This window comes from Hyla sarda, chromosome 2 (assembly GCF_029499605.1).
Source record: "Hyla sarda isolate aHylSar1 chromosome 2, aHylSar1.hap1, whole genome shotgun sequence".
Taxonomy (NCBI): domain Eukaryota; kingdom Metazoa; phylum Chordata; class Amphibia; order Anura; family Hylidae; genus Hyla; species Hyla sarda.
This window is the reverse complement of record NC_079190.1, coordinates 67,394,621-67,418,054: the sequence shown is the minus strand read 5'-3', so window position 1 is coordinate 67,418,054 and position 23,434 is coordinate 67,394,621. Positions and strand designations below refer to the sequence as shown.

Below are 23,434 nucleotides of genomic sequence, written 5' to 3'. Positions count from 1 at the left end.
GTAAAAAAATGTAAAAGTAAAAAAAAAGTGAAAAATCCCCTCCCCCAATAAAAAAGTAAAACGTCCGTTTTTTCCTATTTTACCCCCAAAAAGCGTAAAAATTTTTTTATATAGACATATTTGGTATCGCCGCATGCGTAAATGTCCGAACTATTAAAATAAAATGTTAATGATCCCGTACGGTGAACGGCGTGAACGAAAAAAAAAAAAGTCCAAAATTCCTACTTTTTTAATACATTTTATTAAAAAAAATTATAAAAAATGTATTAAAAGTTTTTTATATGCAAATGTGGTATCAAAAAAAAGTACAGATCATGGCGCAAAAAATGAGCCCCCATACCGCCGCTTATACGGAAAAATAAAAAAGTTAAAGGTCATCAAAATAAAGGGATTATAAACGTACTAATTTGGTTAAAAAGTTTGTGATTTTTTTTAAGCGCAACAATAATATAAAAGTATATAATAATGGGTATCATTTTAATCGTATTGACCCTCAGAATAAAGAACACATGTCATTTTTACCATAAATTGTACGGCGTGAAAACGAAACCTTCCAAAATTAGCAAAATTGCGTTTTTCGTTTTAATTTCCCCACAAAAATAGTGTTTTTTGGTTGCGCCATACATTTTATGATATAATGAGTGATGTCATTACAAAGGACAACTGGTCACGCAAAAAACAAGCCCTCATACTAGTCTGTGGATGAAAATATAAAAGAGTTATGATTTTTAGAAGGCGAGGAGGAAAAAATGAAAACGTAAAAATTAAATTGTCTGAGTCCTTAAGGCCAAAATGGGCTGAGTCCTTAAGGGGTTGAGGTAGCTAAACACAACCCAGGGTCAACAAAATAAAAGCCCTAAAATCATCTAAGACTTACTCCCCCTTTCCTCAGCTCTAGCAGAATGGTGCGAACAGCTCTAGAGTATGATACCGAACAGAATAAGTGAGTAATGTAAATACAAAAGTGATCTTACCAGCAGAATAGCGATTGCAGCTCTGGAGCACAAAACAGAATATGACTCAAGATCAGTACAGGATAAGTAATGTAATGTATGTACACAGTGACCCCACCAGCAGAATAGTGAGTACAGCTCTGGAGAATAATACAGGATATAACTCTGGGCCAGTACAGGATAAGTAATGTAATGTATGTACACAGTGACCTCACCAGCAGAATAAGGAGCACAGCTCCGGGCGCAATGCAAGACACACACAGGATCAATATAGTTCCAGACCAGTGTAGAAATAAACTAAAGAAATGCATAACACATTGACATCACCAGTAGAAATAGCGAGTACATCTCTAAGGGGTATACGATTCTGGGCATACTTGATATAGAAAAATTCATGTCACCGGAACAACTACCTGCCAGCTAATCAATGACAAGGAATCCACGCCAGACCCTCTGTGCAGACATCGCCGCCCTGAGTTCAACACCCCCCTCCAGCTACAAGATGACGTGACCGCTGACCTGCATCTGTGCGACAGATGAACGGGGGAGTTAGCTATTGCAAGCGCTGTGATCCTCCTGTGCTGGAGCTTAGCAGAAATCGAAAATACTAGTGCAGGCAGACTGCGCTCTTACCTATACCACGGGGCCACAAGGAGAAGGTGCTGGACACGAGTGCTAACAACACCAAATTAGTCCCCTAGGAGTCTCAGGGCAAATAATATATAAATCACAATTTTAGGGACAGGCCCCTCCGGACTGCCCTAAACTAGAGACTGCCTACAGTCTTATTAAAACTTAGCTTTTATTCATTCTTTATGTAAACGAAGAACTTAAAGTGCTTGTGGTATGTACAGTGAGGAAATGGGGGGGGGGGGTTATGGATTAAAAATCCGGCCAGCCCAAATGCGTGCACTTAAGTGCAAATTTGCTTATCATTTAAACCAACCAGCAGTTTATCAGTGTACCGCTGCTGGCAGCGCCGCCGTGCCTCTCAGTCACAGCGGAACACTGCTGGAAAATGCCGATATTTATTATGCCGCTGGGGATGCCGATATTAAAATAATGCCTCCTAAACTAACGTTTCGCCCGTGGACCGGGCTTTCTCAAAGTAGTGAGGTCCGGCGTACCATGCCTGTCCAGCATATTTATACACTTACCAATTAAGTCCTACAGGTGTCACTTCCTCGGCGCGTTCTCCCGTCTCTTGCCGCATCACTTCCGATGCGACGTAATGCATCCTAGTGTTTACATTTTGCCATATCATGTGACCCAACGTCACATGACGGCCGTGTCTAGTAATAAGTCCGGTGAGCACTACTGCGCAGGCACAAGGACTTAGACTCACGCCGCCATCACAGTCTCCACCGCGCATGTGTAAGGACTTATCCTTTACGTTCTCCCAGCGTTCATGCCAATGCGCCTGCGCTGTCACTTAGTCTCTGCGGCGATCTGTATTTCTATTGTAAAGGCCTATACTTGCTTGTTCACAATGGGAAAACATATAAGGTGTCACGATGCCGGCTGGCAGGTAGTGGACCCTCTGTGCCAGAGAGGGATTGGCGTGGACCGTGCTAGTGGACCGGTTCTAAGCCACTACTGGTTTTCACCAGAGCCCGCCGCAAAGCGGGATGGTCTTGCTGCGGCGGTAGTGACCAGGTCGTATCCACTAGCAACGGCTCACCTCTCTGGCTGCTGAAGATAGGCGCGGTACAAGGGAGTAGGCAGAAGCAAGGTCGGACGTAGCAGAAGGTCGGGGCAGGCAGCAAGGATCGTAGTCAGGGGCAACGGCAGAAGGTCTGGAAACACTGGCAAGGGACACACAAGGAACGCTTTCACTGGCACTAAGGCAACAAGATCCGGCAAGGGAGTGCAAGGGAAGTGAGGTAATATAGGGAGTGCACAGGTGATAACTCTAATTGGAACCACTGCGCCAATCAGCGGCGCAGTGGCCCTTTAAATCGCAGAGACCCGGCGCGCGCGCGCCCTAGGGAGCGGGGCCGCGCGCGCCGGGACAGAACAGACGGGGAGCGAGTCAGGTAGGAGAGCCGGGGTGCGCATCGCGAGCGGGCGCTACCCGCATCGCGAATCGCATCCCGGCTAGCAGCAGGATCGCAGCGCCCCGGGTCAGAGGACGTGACCGGGGCGCTGCAGCGGAGGAGGTGAAGCGAGCGCTCCGGGGAGGAGCGGGAACCCGGAGCGCTCGGCGTAACAGTACCCCCCCCCTTGGGTCTCCCCCTCTTCTTGGAGCCTGAGAACCTGAGGAGCAGACTTTTGTCAAGGATGTTGTCCTCAGGTTCCCAGGATCTCTCTTCAGGACCACAACCCTCCCAGTCTACTAAAAAAAAATTTTTTCCTCTGACCTTTTTGGCAGCCAAAATCTCCTTGACCGAGAAGACGTCCGAGGAGCCGGAAACAGGAGTGGGAGGAACAGATTTGGGAGAAAAACGGTTGAGGATGAGTGGTTTGAGAAGAGAGACGTGAAAGGCATTAGGGATACGAAGAGAAGGAGGAAGAAGAAGTTTATAAGAGACAGGATTAATTTGACACAGAATTTTGAAAGGACCAAGATAGCGTGGTCCCAACTTGTAGCTAGGGACACGGAAGCGGACATATTTAGCGGAGAGCCATACCTTGTCTCCAGGGGAAAAAACGGGGGGAGCTCTTCTTTTCTTATCCGCGAACCTCTTCATGCGTGAAGAAGCCTGTAAGAGAGAATTTTGGGTCTCTCTCCATATAATGGAAAGGTCACGAGAAATTTCATCCACAGCGGGCAGACCAGAGGGCAAGGGGGTAGGGAGGGGGGGAAGAGGGTGACGGCCGTACACCACGAAAAATGGGGATTTGGAGGAAGATTCAGAGACCCTGAAGTTATACGAGAATTCGGCCCATGGAAGGAGATCTGCCCAGTCATCCTGGCGGGAGGAAACAAAATGTCGCAAATAATCACCCAGGATCTGGTTAATTCTTTCTACTTGTCCATTGGACTGGGGATGATATGCAGAGGAAAAATTTAATTTAATCTTGAGTTGTTTACAGAGAGCTCTCCAGAATTTAGACACGAATTGGACCCCTCTATCCGAGACAATCTGCGTAGGCAACCCGTGAAGACGAAAAATGTGTACAAAAAATTGTTTAGCCAACTGAGGCGCAGAAGGAAGACCAGGAAGAGGAATGAAATGTGCCATTTTGGAGAATCGATCAACGACCACCCAAATAACGGTGTTGCCACGGGAAGGGGGTAAATCAGTAATAAAATCCATACCAATCAGAGACCAAGGCTGTTCGGGGACAGGCAGAGGATGAAGAAACCCAGCGGGCTTCTGGCGAGGAGTCTTATCCCGGGCACAGATAGTGCAGGCTCGCACAAAGTCCCCAACATCCGTCTCCAGAGTCGGCCACCAATAGAAGCGGGAGATGAGTTGCACAGATTTCTTGATGCCCGCATGACCTGCGAGATGGGAGGAGTGACCCCATTTGAGGATTCCGAGGCGTTGGCGTGGGGAAACAAAGGTCTTTCCTGGAGGAGTCTGTCTGATGGAGGCAGGAGAAGTGGAGATCAGGCAGTCGGGTGGAATGATGTGTTGCGGAGGGAGATCAACTTCTGAGGCATCCGAGGAACGAGAGAGAGCATCGGCTCTAATGTTCTTATCGGCAGGACGAAAGTGAATCTCAAAATTAAATCGGGCAAAGAACAGAGACCACCGGGCCTGGCGAGGATTCAGCCGTTGGGCAGACTGGAGGTAGGAGAGGTTCTTGTGGTCGGTGTAGATAATAACAGGAAATCTTGATCCCTCCAGCAGATGCCTCCATTCCTCAAGTGCTAATTTAATGGCTAGAAGCTCTCGATCCCCGATGGAGTAGTTCCTCTCCGCTGGAGAGAAGGTCCTAGAGAAAAAACCACAAGTGACAGCATGCCCGGAAGGATTTTTTTGTAGAAGAACGGCTCCAGCTCCTACTGAGGAGGCATCAACCTCCAATAGGAAGGGTTTGGAAGGGTCAGGTCTGGAGAGCACGGGAGCCGAAGAAAAGGCAGACTTGAGTTGTTTAAAGGAGTCTTCTGCTTGAGGAGGCCAGGACTTGGGATCAGCATTTTTCTTGGTTAAAGCCACGATAGGAGCCACAATGGTAGAAAAATGTGGAATAAATTGCCTGTAATAATTGGCGAACCCCAAAAAGCGTTGGATAGCACGGAGTCCGGAGGGGCGTGGCCAATTTAAGACGGCAGAGAGTTTGTCTGGATCCATCTGTAGTCCCTGGCCAGAGACCAAATATCCTAGAAAAGGAAGAGATTGGCATTCAAACAGACATTTCTCAATTTTGGCATAGAGTTGGTTGTCACGAAGTCTCTGAAGAACCATACGGACATGCCGGCGGTGTTCCTCTAGATTGGCAGAAAAAATTAGGATATCGTCCAGATATACCACAACACAGGAGTATAATAGATCACGAAAAATTTCATTGACAAAGTCTTGGAAGACGGCAGGGGCATTGCACAGTCCAAAGGGCATGACCAGATACTCAAAGTGTCCATCTCTGGTGTTAAATGCCGTTTTCCACTCGTCCCCCTCTCTGATGCGGATGAGGTTATAGGCGCCTCTTAAGTCCAATTTAGTGAAGATGTGGGCACCTTGGAGGCGATCAAAGAGTTCAGAGATGAGGGGTAAGGGGTAGCGGTTCTTAACCGTGATTTTATTAAGACCGCGGTAGTCAATGCAAGGACGTAGGGAGCCATCTTTTTTGGAGACAAAGAAAAATCCGGCTCCGGCAGGAGAGGAGGATTTACGGATAAAGCCCCTTTTTAGATTCTCCTGGACGTATTCGGACATGGCAAGAGTCTCTGGGGCAGAGAGAGGATAAATTCTGCCCCGGGGTGGAGTAGTACCCGGGAGGAGGTCGATAGGGCAATCATAAGGCCTGTGAGGAGGTAGAGTCTCAGCTTGTTTTTTGCAGAACACATCCGCGAAGTCCATATAGGCCTTGGGGAGACCGGTTACTGGAGGAACCACAGAGTTACGGCAAGGGTTACTGGGAACCGGTTTTAGACAGTTCTTAGAACAAGAGGACCCCCAACTCTTGATCTCCCCAGTGGACCAATCCAGGGTTGGAGAATGAAGTTGAAGCCAGGGAAGTCCAAGGAGAATCTCCGAGGTGCAATTGGGGAGGACCAAAAGTTCAATCCTCTCATGATGAGATCCGATGCTCATAAGAAGGGGCTCCGTGCGGAAACGTATGGTACAGTCCAATCTTTCATTATTTACACAATTGATGTAGAGGGGTCTGGCGAGACTGGTCACTGGGATGTTGAACCTGTTGACGAGAGAGGCCAAAATAAAATTTCCTGCAGAACCAGAGTCCAAGAAGGCCACTGTAGAGAAGGAGAAGGCAGAAGCAGACATCCGCACCGGCACAGTAAGACGTGGAGAAGCAGAGTAGACATCAAGGACTGTCTCACCTTTGTGCGGAGTCAGCGTACGTCTTTCCAGGCGGGGAGGACGGATAGGACAATCCCTCAGGAAGTGTTCGGTACTAGCACAGTACAGGCAGAGGTTCTCCATACGGCGTCGTGTCCTCTCTTGAGGTGTCAGGCGAGACCGGTCGACCTGCATAGCCTCCACGGCGGGAGGCACAGGAACAGATTGCAGGGGACCAGAGGAGAGAGGAGCCGAGGAGACGAAACGCCTCGTGCGAACAGAGTCCATATCTTGGCGGAGTTCCTGACGCCTTTCAGAAAAACGCATGTCAATGCGAGTGGCTAGGTGAATAAGTTCATGTAGATTAGCAGGAATTTCTCGTGCGGCCAGAACATCTTTAATGTTGCTGGATAGGCCTTTTTTGAAGGTCGCGCAGAGGGCCTCATTATTCCAGGACAATTCTGAAGCAAGTGTACGGAATTGTACGGCATACTCGCCAACGGAAGAATTACCCTGGACCAGGTTCAACAGGGCAGTCTCAGCAGAAGAGGCTCGGGCAGGTTCCTCAAAGACACTTCGGATTTCCGAGAAGAAGGAGTGTACTGAGGCAGTGACGGGGTCATTGCGGTCCCAGAGCGGTGTGGCCCATGACAGGGCTTTTCCGGACAGAAGACTGACTACGAAAGCCACCTTAGACCTTTCAGTGGGAAACAGGTCCGACATCATCTCCAGATGCAGGGAACATTGGGAAAGGAAGCCACGGCAAAACTTAGAGTCCCCATCAAACTTATCCGGCAAGGATAAGCGTATCCCAGGAGCGGCCACTCGCTGCGGAGGAGGTGCAGGAGCTGGCGGAGGAGATGACTGCTGAAGCTGTGGTAGCAACTGTTGTAGCATAACGGTCAGTTGAGACAGCTGTTGGCCTTGTTGCGCAATCTGTTGTGACTGCTGGGCGACCACCGTGGTGAGGTCAGCGACAACTGGCAGAGGAACTTCAGCGGGATCCATGGCCGGATCTACTGTCACGATGCCGGCTGGCAGGTAGTGGACCCTCTGTGCCAGAGAGGGATTGGCGTGGACCGTGCTAGTGGACCGGTTCTAAGCCACTACTGGTTTTCACCAGAGCCCGCCGCAAAGCGGGATGGTCTTGCTGCGGCGGTAGTGACCAGGTCGTATCCACTAGCAACGGCTCACCTCTCTGGCTGCTGAAGATAGGCGCGGTACAAGGGAGTAGGCAGAAGCAAGGTCGGACGTAGCAGAAGGTCGGGGCAGGCAGCAAGGATCGTAGTCAGGGGCAACGGCAGAAGGTCTGGAAACACTGGCAAGGGACACACAAGGAACGCTTTCACTGGCACTAAGGCAACAAGATCCGGCAAGGGAGTGCAAGGGAAGTGAGGTAATATAGGGAGTGCACAGGTGATAACTCTAATTGGAACCACTGCGCCAATCAGCGGCGCAGTGGCCCTTTAAATCGCAGAGACCCGGCGCGCGCGCGCCCTAGGGAGCGGGGCCGCGCGCGCCGGGACAGAACAGACGGGGAGCGAGTCAGGTAGGAGAGCCGGGGTGCGCATCGCGAGCGGGCGCTACCCGCATCGCGAATCGCATCCCGGCTAGCAGCAGGATCGCAGCGCCCCGGGTCAGAGGACGTGACCGGGGCGCTGCAGCGGAGGAGGTGAAGCGAGCGCTCCGGGGAGGAGCGGGAACCCGGAGCGCTCGGCGTAACATAAGGTAGGTGAATTCAACTAGAAAACGGGACACCTATGGGGAACAATCTATGAAGAACCAGCTGTATAGCAATGTCATCAATAAGGGTCTATGTCAGGATATTGTTCCAGTACTAACACTCTTATTATTTAAGATTAGTAATTGATCATAATGTATAGGCTCATATCTCAATGGGGGCCAATGTTTCAATTATTCCTACAGATGAGATATAAGATGTAGTGCATACAGCTGTATAGCATTGACCTGCAATATATGATCAACCCACTAATTTTCCCCTGCCGGTCAATGGTGATGATGTTATTATTTTGTACTTCTAAGGCCAATCTGGGTATATCATTGTAAATAAGCTAGAGCCTTTAATCAATCACATTTTCCCAATCTGTTATTGTATCTTACATTTCAGAAGAGCTGTACTCTCCCTGTCCAATGGCCCAGCGCTTAAGTATATATATCTTTTTTTAGGTTATAGTATACAATAAATACCCATGGCGGAATCTACTTCCAGTGCTCATGCAAATAATTCATAGAGGTGGTGAAAGGTCATGAGGCCTAGACTACTAAACCATGGGATCACAAAATTGTTCCTGCAAACAGATGTAAGACATACCGTCAAAGTATGGTCAAGACACTGGTGTTAGTACCGCCATAGGTCAGTGATGATACAGTATAACTATAGACCTCTAGCGTCCATATTGGGGTATAGTGGTATTTCTTACTGCTATTATGATTGATTGTTATCCCTTATTAGTCATAATTTATTACTATATCTTATATTAAACTAAGCCGTAACCAATCAGTGGCCCAACGCATGAGTGAGTATATGATTCTTATACTTAAACTTAACTATATGTTGCTATATGCTTATCATATAAGACCACTGATTCATCTAATTGCTGGATACAATTAAAATCCTTAAATACTGGACAGTTAGGTACTACCCTTTTCTCACTGTTATATACACGAGTGCTGGCGCTGACCCGGAAGTGATGAACGAAAACAGAGGGCAGTGACCTATCCTCCCCGGGGTCACTGCTTTTATAGTTATGTATATGTGTATATATAGGTCCTGATCAGCCCCCCATAACTTTTAGATGCCGCAGTTGAACATATGTATGATCAAGTCATCAGCATTACCAGCTTCTGTGCTTGGTTGCAGGACATGACAGTACGCCCTGCATCCTAAAGGTGTTAAACCTGTTGGCTGCCAAGTATTTAAATCCAGTTAGTGTGTCTTTTTAGAGGTACACAATGCCAGTCTATTAACCCTTTCTATACTACAGAATCGAGACGCGAGATGTGACCTGCATATGTAGTTCTAAAATGTCTGGAAACATTAGATATATTTACAGCTGATCATAAAGGAGAATCATGGAGCAGCTCTGTTTGGTCCTGATTAATTCTCCCATCGGAACTCCCTTCACTGTGTGGATAGGAGTCAGCACGTAAAACAGCATTACCCACTGTCCGTTTGCGGTAGGTGTAGATGGCAATTTTATGTGTACTACTGTCCTGTGGTAGGTGTTAGGCTAGGTATCTAGGTCTGCCACTGCAGTTTTCTAACCAAAGCCAGAAGTGTATTTATTCTAAAGGAATGGGAAATATAATGGAAGGACTTCTGCTTCTCCTTCCTACTGGATCCACCTATGGCTAGAGCTCAAAAACTGCAGTGGCGGTTTTCCAAATAAATGTCAGAAAGAACATGTGTGGAAACCTATTCTGATTGCCAGATTGCCATGCTTGGAGTCGGGCAGCAATTTTCCACCTAGGGCATTTGGCATCTGCCTCATAAGCTTTACCTGAAGCACCAGTTCTGAAGTCTGTTCACGGCTGCTTCAATTGGGGAGGGTGCATGGACGTAAGCTTGGAGGACTGCCAAGCAAATCTGAATATAAATAGCTACATGAATATATAGAAGAAGGTGGTGGGACAGCACCGGGGTTCGACCTCTGCGCCCGTGATTGCCCAGGCAGCCAGCCCAGGATATTTGTACAAGCAGTCCAAAATCACAGCACCAGACAGTTCAAGAATCATCAAAGAAACTGGGTAGTCTTTATTAACCCCACATCAAGAGCAACGTTTCGGCAGTAGTAGCCTTTGCCAAGCATTGTCAAGTGCTTGACAAAGGCTACTACTGCCGAAACGTTGCTCTAGAAGACTACCCAGTTTCTTTGAAGATCCTTGACCTGTCTGGTGCTGTGATTTTGGACTGCTTGAACATGAATATATATATATATATATTTCTTTATAGCTTGAGCATGCTTATCACATGTTGTCTTTGGATGCAGCATATACTGGCTCATTCTAGCACGGGACCATGATGTTATTGTATCTCATTGGCTAGCATATGCTTTTTTTTGGCTCATTTCACATCAATGTAAGGCCAAAGGGGCAGCTAAAAATGCCATTGTCCCTGGCCACGGTGCTCTCTGCTGACGCCTCTGTCCATATCGGGAACTGTCCAGAGCGGGTAAGGTTTGCTATGGGGAATTGTTCCTCCTCTGGACGGTTCCTGGCATGGGCGAAGGCGTCGGCGGGGGGCGCCGTGGACGGACGGAGAATAAATAGAGGGAGAAGTGAGCTTCCTCTGTATTATGCAGCTGCTGGTGGGTAATGGAGGGATTGAGATTTTTTTTAAAATAGAAGTAATTTACAAATCTGTTTAACTTTCTGGCACCAGTTGATTTTAAAAAATGTTTTCCACTTTAATAAAAAAAAAAAAATTCCATTGTCCCCTTGTATATGTGAACCAAGACCCCCAGCCATCAAGTGTTGTCACACCTTACGGGATCTGTATATTATAACAATGAACTGTTGATCTGAATGGTAAAATAATGCTGCCTAGCACTGCTAACTTATCATGTAAGGCAGTGTTTTCCTACCAGGGTGCCTCCAGCTGTTGCAAAACTACAACTCTCAGCATGCCTGGACAGCCGAAGGCTGTCCAGGCATGCTGGGAGTTGTAGTTTTGCAACAGCTGGAGGCACCCTGGTTGGGAAACACTGTTCGGCTGTCCAGGCATGCTGGGAGTTGTAGTTTTGCAACAGCTGGAGGCACCACGGTTGGGAAACACTGATTTAAGGACTGCACTATTCCATCACACGGGGGACACAAGATGACCTGGCATTACTATAGCTCATGAACCCTGCAGATTTTCAAGGTGGTACCGGCGGATTACTGGGTTTGCAGCAGCCAGAACCATGAAAATCTGCCGACTGCCATGGTTGCTTAGTTTTGAGGAAGGGTTGTCTTAAAAGCGGTTATCCAGGAAAAAAAATTTCATAGATCAACTGGCTCCAGAAAGTTCAACAGATTTGTAAATTACTTCTATTAAAAAAATCTTAATCCTTTCAGTACTTATGAGCTGCTGAAGTTGAGTTGTTCTTTTCTGTCTAAGTGCTCTCTGATGACACCTGTCTCGGGAACTGTCCAGAGTAGAAGCAAATCCCCATAGCAAACCTCTTCTACTCTGTGCAGTTCCTGGGACAAGCAGAGATGTCAGCAGAGAGCACTGTTGCCAGACAGAAAAGAACAACTCAACTTCTGATAATTACTGGAAGGATTAAGATTTTTTTAATAGAAGTCATTTACAAATCTGTTTAACTTTCTGGAGCCAGTTGATATATATAAAAAAGTTTTTTCCTGGAATACCCCTTTAAGGGGACATTTTAAAAGGAGAATCTAAGTACATACCATCAGTCAGCTTGAGAAGCCTGTTGTTCAGCCCTCCGTCTCCATCCACAATATATACTTCATCTTCCCCTTTAATAAAAATGTCTGCAGGCTGATCGAATTGGAGGGGGCTCAGACGTGACCCGGCTATACCTGGTGTCCCCAGGATTTTAATTAGAGATCCAGATGGTGAGTACTGTTTTACTGCGTGTCCATAAGGTCCTGCAGGAAAGTAATTACAAGATAAGATACCAATAAAATGTCCGGGGTAGTATCCTTATTTGTAGAGTCCAAGTCACAAGTTGGAGGGTCCGGTGATCTCCTCCGGCCTGCTTGCTGCCATCAGAGGTGGTTGGGAAGCCTTAAACAGCTAAACTGGAGTTCTATAAATAATGTAGCACCACGAGTCTGTTTCGCAACCTGGGAGTTTCGGAAACAGCCTAACTCACGGTACTACGTTGTTTATGCAACCGCAGTTAACGTCAATTGGAATGACAAATTGCGTAGAACAGCTGGCTCGCTGTTTTTGGCTTGCCGGCTACCTCTGGCTACCTCTGACTGCATCTCAAAATCAGTGCTGGACCCAGATATGAGCGCCACATCTGTGAGCTTTCTTTACCATAAGAACTGTGAATTTATGGAACAGTCTACCTCAGGAACTGGTGACAGCAGGAAAGATTGAAGGCGTCAAAACAGGATTGGATACATTCCGTAAACAAGATAATAATGCATATGCAGAAATATAGAATATCATTAATCTCCCCCCCACCTTCATCCACCCAAACCCTTTTCCTTCACCACTTTGATTGAACCTGATAGACATAGGTCTTTTTTTTTTTTTTCTTTTTTTTTAACATGGCAGGGTGGATAGGCATAGTGAAGGACCTTGAAGGGGTATTCCAGGAAAAAAAAAATTTTTATATCAACTGGCTCCAGAAAGAAAAACAGATTTGTAAATTACTTCTATTAAAAAATCTTAATCCTTCCAATAATTATCAGCTGCTAAAGTTGAGTTGTTCTTTTCTGTCTGGCAACAGTGCTCTCTGCTGACATCTCTGCTTGTCTCGGGAACTGCACAGAGTAGAAGAGGTTTGCTATGGGGATTGGCTTCTACTCTGGACAGTTCCCGAGACACGTGTCATCAGAGAGGACTTAGACAGATAAGAACAACTCAACTTCAGCAGCTCATAGGTACTAAAAAGGATTAAGATGTTTTAATAGAAGTAATTTACAAATATGTTTAACTTTCTGGAATATATATATGATCTCTCAAGCAAAGATATAACATTTTATTTTAACCGTATTAACTATGTAACTTATTTTATCCTGTGTATATGTTAAAGATGTCCCAGATGAGATGGAGCCTTTAACCTTTTCAATGCCAGGATTACATAGGACTACTGCTTAGATCTAGAAATTACATTAAAGTTCATAATCTTAGCTTTAAAGGGGAACTCCGCTGCTCAGCGTATGGAACAAACTGTTCCAAACGCTAGAGCCGGCACCGGGAGCTTGTGACATCATAGACCCGCGTATCATGATGTCACGCCCCGCCCCCTCAATGCAAGTTTATGGGAGGGGTCATGACAGCCGTCACACCCCCTCCCTTAGACTTGCATTGAGGGGGCAGGGCGTGACATTGGGAAGAAAAACCCAGCATGATACTATCACCTCTCCCTTATAAAACCTCCAGTGACCCCAAATTTCTGTTAATGTTCTCACACAAGTCACAGAGGAGATGCTTGTTCTCTTCTGTCACATTTGTTGTGTATTACGGTATTTGTTTCCTTACATTTGAATCGCAGAGCTTTTTGGCCTGCATAGATTTGGTGAATATGTGCAGATAAAGTATATACAAAGTAGACATTGATATAGGCGGCATGTATTAAATCTGCATATCTTAAAGGGGTACTCCGCTGGAAAACATTTTACAACGGGTGCCAGAAAGTTAAAACAGATTTGTAAATTACTTCTATTTAAAAATCTGAATCCTTCCAGTACTTACCAGCTGCTGTATGCTCCACAGGAAGTTCTTTTCTTTTTTAATTTCCTTTCTGTCTGACCACAGTGCTCTCTACTGACACCTCTGTCCATTCTAGGAACTGTCCAGAGTAGGAGCAAATCCCAATAGCAAACCTCTCTTGCTCTGGACAGTTCCTGACAAGGACAGAGGTGTCAGCAGAGAGCACTGTGGTCAGACAGAAAGAAAGGAAATTCAAAAAGAAAAGAACTTCCTGTGGAGCATACAGCAGCTGATAAGTACTGGAATGATTATGATTTTTATATAAAAAGTAATTTACAAATCTGTTTAACTTTCTGGCATCAGTTTATTTAAAATATATATATATTTTCCAGTGGAGTAACCCTTTAAAGGACACCTGCAGTGATAGGGGATAAGTGTTTGATCATGGGGGGGGGGCCAGCATTGCCGTGCTGTCCAGTGGTACGCCTCCCTCCCCATACAGCTCTATGGGAGAGGTGGGAGGCACTAACGCTGCATCTCCGCCTCTCCCATAGAGATACATGGAGGAGGTGTGTTGGCCTTGGCATCGTGCTGCGGCCGGCATGCCTCCTGCACGGGAGAGCTGTGAATGCTGGGACCCTGGGACCCACCGGGACCCACCCCCCCACCCCGCGATCAAACACTTATCTTATAACACTGTGTTAGGCTGGGTTCACACTACGTTTTGTCCCATACGGGAGCGCATACGGCAGGAGGGAGCTACGTATGTCACCGTATGCGCTCCCGTATGTCACTCATTTCAATGAGCCGACCGGAGTGAAACGTTCGGTCCGGTCGGCTCATTTTTGCGCCGTATGCGCTTTTACAACCGGACCTAAAACCGTGGTTGACCACAGTTTTAGGTCCGGATGTAAAAGCGCATACGGCGCAAAAATGAGCCGACCGGACCGAACGTTTCACTCCGGTCGGCTCATTGAAATGAATGACATACGGGAGCGCATACGGTGACATACGGGAGCGCGAGCTTTTAGCTCCCCCCTGCCGTATGCGCTCCCGTATGGGGGAAAACGTAGTGTGAACCCAGCCTTATATCACTGCAGATGTCCTTTAAAATGGGTATTTTGAAGAATATTTTTTTTAAATCAAATCAACTCATGCCAGAAAGTTGCCACTAGTTGGTTTGAAAAAAATGTTTTATATCTTCGGAATACCCCTTTAACCCCTTAAGGGCCCGGCGTCATAGTGAAGCCGGGACCCGCCTCTAATAGGCTGAGCCGCGCGGCTAAAAGTGAAAGTGGCCGGCTAGCTCAGTCGGGCATCCCGAACAGCTGACAGGACAGCGGGAGGGCTCCTACCTGCCTCCTCGCTGTCCGATTGCCAAATGACTGCTCAGTGCCTGAGATCCAGGCATGAGCAGTCATGCGGCAGAATCGTTGATCACTGGTTTCTTATGAGAAACCAGTGATCAGCATAGAAGATCAGTGTGTGCAGTGTTATAGGTCCCTATGGGACCTATAACACTGCAAAAAAAAGTGGAAAAAAAAAGTGAATAAAGATCATTTAACCCCTTCCCTATTAAAAGTTTGAATCACCCCCCTTTTCCAATAAAAAAAAAAACACAGTGTAAATAAAAATAAACATATATGGTATCGCCACGTGTGGAAATGTCCGAATTCTAAAAATATATCATCCATTAAACCGCTCGGTCAATGGCGTGCGCGCAAAAAAATTCCAAAGTCCAAAATAGTGCATTTTTGGTCACTTTTTATATCATTCAAAAATGAATAAAAAGCGATCAATAAGTCCAATGCAAAAATGGTACCGTTAGAAACTTCAGATCACGGCGCAAAAAATGAGCCCTCATACCGCCCCATACACGGAAAAATAAAAAAGTTATAGGGGTCAGAAGATGACAATTTTAAACGTATTAATTTTCCTGCATGAAGTTATGATTTTTTCCAGAAGTCCGACAAAATCAAACCTATAGAAGTAGGGTATCATTTTAATCGTATGGACAAACAGAATAAAGATAAGGTGTCATTTTTAACGAAAAATGTACTACGTAGAAACGGAAGCCCCCAAAAGTTACAAAACGGCGTTTTTTTTTCAATTTTGTCGCACAATGATTTTTTTTTCCCGTTTCACCGTAGATTTTTGGGCAAAATGACTAACGTCATTACAAAGTAGAATTGGTGGCGCAAAAAATAAGCCATCATATGGATTTTTAGGTGCAAAATTGAAAGAGTTATGATTTTTTAAAGGCAAGGAGCAAAAAACGAAAATGCAAAAACGGAAAAACCCCCGGTCCTTAAGGGGTTAAAGGGGTACTCCGGTGAAATTTTTTTTTAAATCAACTGGTGCCAGAAAGTTAAACAGATTTGTAAATTACTTCTATTAAAAAATCTTAATCCTTCCTGTACTTATTAGCTGCTGAATAATACAGCGGAAATTCTTTTCTGTTTGAAACACAGAGCTCTCTGCTGACATCATGAGCACAGTGCTCTCTGCTGACATCTCTTTCCATTTTAGGAACTGTCCAGGGTAAAAGGAAATCCCCATAGCAAACATATGTTCTGGACAGTTCCTAAAATGGACAGAGATGTCAGCAGAGAGCATTGTGCTCGTGATGTCAGCAGAGAGCTCTGTGTTTCAAAAAGAAAAGTATTTCCTCTGTAGTATTCAGCAGCTAATAAGTACTGGAAGGATTAAGATTTTTTTAATAGAAGTAATTTACAAATCTGTTTAACTTTCTGGCACCAGTTGATTTAAAAAAAAAGTACCCCTTTAAACTACTTTTGTTTTAAGAGGTTGTGTGTATTTCAGACCAAAAAAACTAAAAACCTTCATGCATTTGTAACTGTAATGTTATTGTAGGGAAGTGTTTCCCAACCAGGGTGACTCCGGCTGTTGCAAAACTACAACTCCCAGCATGCCCGGACAGCCAACGGCTGTCCGGGCATGCTGGGAGTTGTAGTTTTGCAACAGCTGGAGGCACCCTGGTTGGGAAACAATGGTGTAGGGATTCGCAAGAAACTGAGGACCCTAGACATGGGCTGTGAGCTTGGGTATTTTAGCCAAAATATGAACTAATTCCTTATGGGTATATATTTTTTTGTGATGTGATCTGGCCTTGTGATGCTAGCGGAGCGCAGGGCACACATATAAGATGCTGGGCAGCCCTCCTGATGGAATAGTATAGGCGTCACTTATAGGTTGTAGGTCATCATGGTGCACTACACGCTATCATGTAACTGGCAGCCTGTGTATAGTGAATGTGACATCCTACATGTCCGCTGCAGTTACCTTGCCCCACATCCGTGATCCAAATGGCCTTCACTTGTTCTTCATCGATTACTGCAAATATCCCATGAGGCATCTCCAGTGTGTTGGTCTTCCAGGCTGTTTTGAAGTATCCTTCCTCTGTGAACACCAGCACCTTGGACACATTATCTCCTCTCTAGGGAAACACAAATCATTATTTTATTATGGGTAACAAAACAATTAGGTTCAGTTTACAAAGGCGTCATACGTCCTAGAGCCTTATTGGGGCTCACAATTATCATAATAAACATATACATAGGACAGGGTTTCCCAACCAGAGGGCAGGGATGTGGGAATTGTATCGCCCCACGCCTGGGACATGCAGTTCCGGGGGCCGGGCAGGTGATTCTTGCATTTAGCCCTGTTTCGCCTAACGCAGTTGTATGCTGCAGCCTATAGCGAGCCTTCCTGGAGGGGGGGTGCGCGATGAGTGAGGTCATTGCACGTGCCGAGCAGGACACTGGGACGCTGACGTCCCTTGGCTACTTACTACATAAGGGAGGACCTGCCTACCTCCAGGGGCTAACCTATCTAATTAGGGGGTACAATTATTTAATAGGAGTCCTACCTGATGGGGTTATATCTATCTGGGGCCTATCTACCTACTGGGGAGCCCTACTTGATTGGGGTCATAACAATTGGGGGACTGTACCTACTGGGGAGCCCTACCTGATGGGGGTCATATCTATCTGGGGGACTGTGTACCTACTGAGGAGCCCTACCTGATGGGGGTCATATCTATTGGGGGCCTGTGTACCTACTGGGGAGCCCTACTTGATGGGGGTTATAACTATATGGGGGACTGTGTACCTACTGAGGAGCCCTACCTGATGGGGGTCACATCTATCTGGGGGCCTGACCACCTACTGGGGAGCCCTACCTGATGGGGGACATCTATCTGGGGCTCTGGGGGGGGGGGGGCATATATAACTGGGGGGGGGGGGCATATATATCTGGGGCATTTTTTCTTTTATTTAAATCAGAAAATTTTTATTGAACAAGTTTTTATAATACAGACATAGAAAACAATCCAACAGTCCCCTAACCCCCCCCCCCTCCACCCAACCACCCAAAAATAAAGAAATTCCCCCCCCCCCCCCAACCCAGTGTCCTCTCTTCAGTAGCCATAAATAGGGAGCACATGGTGGTCCGGAGAGAGGATAAGACACATCATACAGTAGAAATATAACTTATGGCGTACAACAGGCACAGAGACATGAACAAAGTGGTTACATAAGGAGACAGACTCGGAGGACACAAACAGACCTGCACATATAGTACATTAGCCAAAGAGATAAGGAGAGCTGGCCAAAAAGACACAGACATTATTAATGGACAGGGCCCCCATCACCCCCCAGAAGCACTTCCATATAAGATCTACATAAGTATGGGGACGGTACCCCGGGGCTATCCAGCCAGGGGCCCCAGATGGATTCGGATTTATGTAATGCTTTTCTTTTTGTATACACTCCCTTCTCCAGTCTAATGATGTGATTCAGCTCAGCAATCAGTTCTACTATAGTGGGCGGTAAGGGTCTCAGCCAATACTGAGCTATCAGTTTACGAGCTTGATAAAGGATCCTATTAATGCCGACATACAAGCCACTATCCTCTTCCAACCCGTCCTGTAGTCCCAAGAGACACGTTAGAATAGATAAAGTAAATGGGCAACCATACACCCGTCTAATCAGCTGCCCCACCTCCCACCAGAATAGAGTGAGATGTGCACAATCCCAAAACATATGAATCAGATGAGCATCCGGCATGGAACAACGAGGACAACAGGAGTCCGGCCGCAGTCCAATTTTATGAAGGAATGCAGGAGTGCGATACACTCTATGTAATAGAAAAATGTGGGACACCCTATGGGCCTCAGAAACGGCCAGCCGTGGGGTCATAGAAACAATTTGTGCCCATTGCTCATCAGATATGGGACCCACCTCAGTCTCCCACTTTAACTGTCAGCGGATAGGCTTCATGGTAGAAGGAGAGGAGTCCCCTATATAATACGGAAATCACACCCTTGGTAGAAGGTTCAGTAAACAGATTTTGTACAACAGCCGATGAGCCAATATCGCAGCCCCCCGACCCAGACTGCGTTGCGAGGGCATGTCGCAGCTGTAGATAGCGGTAGAAATAAGAATGAGGTAAATTAAATTCCTCCTGTAGCTGAGCAAAGGACTTCAACACCGGCCCATCATACAACTGAGAGAGATACAACCCCCCTCGAGTAATCCAGGGAGTACTAGCAGATAACAAACACACTTCTATATGGGGCATTATTTACTTACTAGGGGAGCCCTACCTGCCTACCTACCTGATAAAGGGACATACCTTCCTGAATGGGCACTACCTAATTAATTGGGCCGCCTAACTTATCAGGGGCCCTATCCACCTAATGGGGTGACTCTGCCTATTAAGTGTCTATTAATACAGACATTATTTACAGACTCATTTGGTTGAAATTATTTTTATGTACCAGGACCAGTGGATGGTCATGAGGGACAATTAGATTGTGCTCCGTTTTAGTCCCTTGGACAAGTATTTTTTATTTCCACACCCCTGCAGAGTGACTCCAGTTGTTGCAAAAGTACAACTCCCAGCATGCCCGGACAGCCAATAAACCCTATTGTAGTAAAGAACATATGACAGACAGATTGAATAAAAATGCAATGAATAACAGAACATAAGGAATACCTGCGCTACATAAACCAATGAGTTCAGATGATCCACCGTGACATCGAAGGGCACGCCGGTAATATGTTCTGGGTTTCTCGGCCAGCCTGCATCCAGTTTGTAGAGTTGTTGTGACGCCGGTCTTAGAAAGTCAAAGACTGATTTAACTCGGACCTAGAAAAGTAAAATACTGGTACGTTCATATACTTTTAAGGACAAGTATCATATGCAGGACAAGACGTATGCACACACACACACACACACATTATATATATATATATACCGTATTTTTCGCCGTATAAGACGCACTTTTTCTTCCCCAAAACTGGGGGGAAAAAGTCGGTGCGTCTTATACGGCGAATACACCCCTATCGCGGCAGTCCCTGCGGCCATCAACGGCCGGGACCCGCGGCTAATACAGGACATCACCAATCGCGGTGATGCCCTGTATTAACCCTTTAGACGCGGCGATCAAAGCTGACCGCCACGTCTGAAGGGAAAGTGACACTAACCCGGATGTTCCGTCAGGCTGTTCGGGACCGAACAGCCCGATTGAATAGCCGGGTTAGTGCTTACAGGACACCGGGAGGGACCTTACCTGCCTCCTCGGTGTCTTCTCCGTTCAGGGATCCCCTGTATGGCCGGCGCTCTCCTTCCTCATCATCACGTTGTCGCGTGCGTGCGACGGCGTGCGTAACGACGTGATGGCGACGGAAAGCGAGGATACCCGGCCGGCAGCAGAGACGTTCCGGAGCGACGGGGACACGGCGACAGGGATGGAGCGATATCCAGGGCAGCGGTGACGGGTCCGGAGCGGCGGGGACACGTGAGTATTACCTCCTATGCAGTGGTCTTCAATCTGCGGACCTCCAGATGTTGCAAAACTACAACTCCCAGCATGCCCGGACAGCCGTTGGCTGTACGGGCATGCTGGGAGTTGTAGTTTTGCAACATCTGGAGGTCCGCAGATTGAAGACCACTATTAGGTTAAAATTCGTTATTTTTTTTTGCTTTTGCACCTATAAATTGGGTGCGTCTTATACGCCGGTGCGTCCTATAGGGCGAAAAATATGGTATATGCAATTAAAAGGTAAAGTCCGTCTTGCACTGCACTGAATTAGTCTAACATGGCTTCCACTATGCTTGAAGGATAAGAAATCCAGCTGGAGGGCCTGAGATGAAAGGTAGGTGGTACTAACTCCAATATTGCACAAATCGCTTCCACACAAATTAATATATGTAGATAATAAACAGATAGTACTCATCAATCTTCATAGGCATATATATATCTTTATTTCTTCATATCGTGAGACCAAAATAAGGTGCAGGATACAGCTTTTTCAAGCTGTATACTGCACCTTATTTTGGTCTCATGATATGAAGAAATAAAGATATATATATGCCTATGAAGATTGGTGAGTGCTATCTGTTTAATATCTACACACACATTATATATATATATATATATATATGGCTTCATTACAATACTACACAACTGGGCAATGGAAGGAAGCAAGCAATGGAGAATGGCTGATAACACTGAATATGTTTTCAATCCGTTTTGTGTTCGATCTTATATAGGCAAGAGCACATCTGTAAGGACATAGTAGGCAAATGCACAGCTCCCCTCTTATACAGAGTTCTGAAGGCGGGGTACCATAACGTATACTCACAAATAAAAATATAATGCTTCCATGTCGGATTGTTGCAAAACTAAGCAAACAGTTATGTAAAGGATTACAGGTGAGGTCGGAGTAGACACTGGGTCTTGTCACAAGTGGGCGAAAAAGAGCTTCTTCCCCTGCTGCCCTATAAAAAAAAAACTCTCAGAGGTAACTTTTTGGTAGTGTACTTCTTGATGAGGGATCGTTGACTGCTAGATATGCCTCTACAAGACACTCAAAGACAAATTGCGCACCATCTCGGCTGTTCTCACCAAGCTGTTAGGAGCAGTGGTTATGTGATGGCATGCAAACATGGTGGACATACTCGGGATGTCCCAGAAAGATCACCAGTGGTTCCTTATCCATCATCCAGATACAGGTGGCCCCATATTACACACCGCTGTCTATACTGGACCATTTCCAGCACCCAATACATGTCCTGCTATTGATATCCAGCAGCTGTCCTCTTCGGTTGCAGTGGTCTTGTAAATGAGAAATCTGGACTCATGGCGAGGGTTTCCCAGGAATGTCTCCACCAGATTGTAACACTTCCTTGGTCTGCCAGGTCACCTGATTTATCTCCAATTGTGCATTTATGGAACCAGAGGGACACCAGCTTCAGCAACCTACCAGTACTGGTACATGATCTCCACAACATCTGTGGGCAAAAGTGCGGCAGGATGCCATAAGGAACCAGTATGCCGCCATCCCCAAGCGTAGCAAAATCTGCATCAGAAAATCTGCATGTGTGAATGTATCCTTAAAGGGGTACTCCGCTGCTAGACATCCTATCCCCTGATCTCCCGCAGCACCTGGCATTCTAAACAAATGCAGAGTTCCTGCGGCAGTGGTCGTGACATCACGCCATCTCCATTCATGTCTATGGGAGGGGGCGTGTCGGCAGGCATACCCCCTCCCATAGACATGAATGGAGGAGGCGTGGCATAACATTACAAAGGGCGTGTGACGTGAAGACACGATCACAGGCTCCGGCTCTGAGCGTTCTGAACATTTTGGAGCACCAGAATACCCCTTTAAAGTTTTTTTTCTAGTAAAAAATGTCAGAAATGCTACTTTTTGTTTTAAGGGGTACTCCACTGGAAAACATTTTTTTTTAAATCAACTGGTGCCAGAAAGTTAAACAGTCTTGTAAATTACTTCTATTAAAAACTCTTAATCCTTCCAGTACTTATCAGCTGCTGTATGATCCACAGGAAGTTCTTTTCTTTTTTAATTTCCTTTCTGTCTGGCCACAGTGCTCTCTGCTGCCCCCTTTGTCCATGTCAGGAACTGTCCAGAGTAGAAGCAAATCCCCATAACAAACCTCTCCTGCTCCAGACAGTTCCTGAGACAGACAGAGGTGTCAGCAGAGAGCACTGTGGTCAGACTGGAAAGAAATTCAAAAAGAAAAGAACTTGTTGTGGAGCATCTGATCAGTACTGGAAAGATTAAGAGTTTTTAATAGTAATTTACAAATCTGTTTAACTTTCTGGCACCAGTTAATTAAAACAAAAATGTTTTCCAGCGGAGTACTCCTTTAAGACAGTTTAGCACCAGTTATGTAAGATCACAGATAATTTCTAGTGGTCCCAGAGGGGCACTCTGATCAGTAGGGATAATCCACATTAAAGGGGTACTCCGGTGGAAACCTTTTTTTTTTTTTTTTTTTTTTTTTTAAATCAACTGGCGCCAGAAAGTAAAAAACATATTTGTAAATTACTTCTATTAAAAAATCTTTATCCTTCCAGTACTTATTAGCAGCTGTATGCTGCAGAGGAAATTCTTTTGAGTTTCTTTTTTATGTTGTCCACAGTGCTCTCTGCTGACACATCTGTCCGTGTCAGGAACTGTCCAGAGCAGCATAGGTTTGCTATGAGGATTTTCTCCTGCTCTGGACGGTTCCTGATGCGGGCATTAGGTGTCAGCAGAGAGCACTGTGGACAAGACAAAAAAGAAATTCAAAAAGAAAAGAATTTCCTCTGTAGCATACAGCTGCTAATAAGTACTGGAATGAAAGGATAAAGATTTTTTTTATATAAGTAATTTACAAAT

The 23,434-nt window shown here is 45.9% G+C and overlaps 1 protein-coding gene across 2 annotated transcripts in view; it reads right to left on the bottom strand.

Annotated features, from left to right (window-relative positions):
- NHLRC3 (NHL repeat containing 3) overlaps positions 1 to 23,434 on the bottom strand; it is a 45,492-nt gene that overhangs the window by 15,359 nt on the left and 6,699 nt on the right. For both annotated transcript variants that reach the window (XM_056561980.1, XM_056561979.1), the window contains exons 3-5: positions 19,740 to 19,892; positions 17,025 to 17,178; positions 11,780 to 11,980 (exon numbers count right to left, since the gene is read on the bottom strand). In XM_056561980.1, the coding sequence (XP_056417955.1) occupies positions 11,780 to 11,980; positions 17,025 to 17,178; positions 19,740 to 19,892 (508 nt within the window). The remainder of the gene's footprint in view (positions 1 to 11,779; positions 11,981 to 17,024; positions 17,179 to 19,739; positions 19,893 to 23,434) is intronic.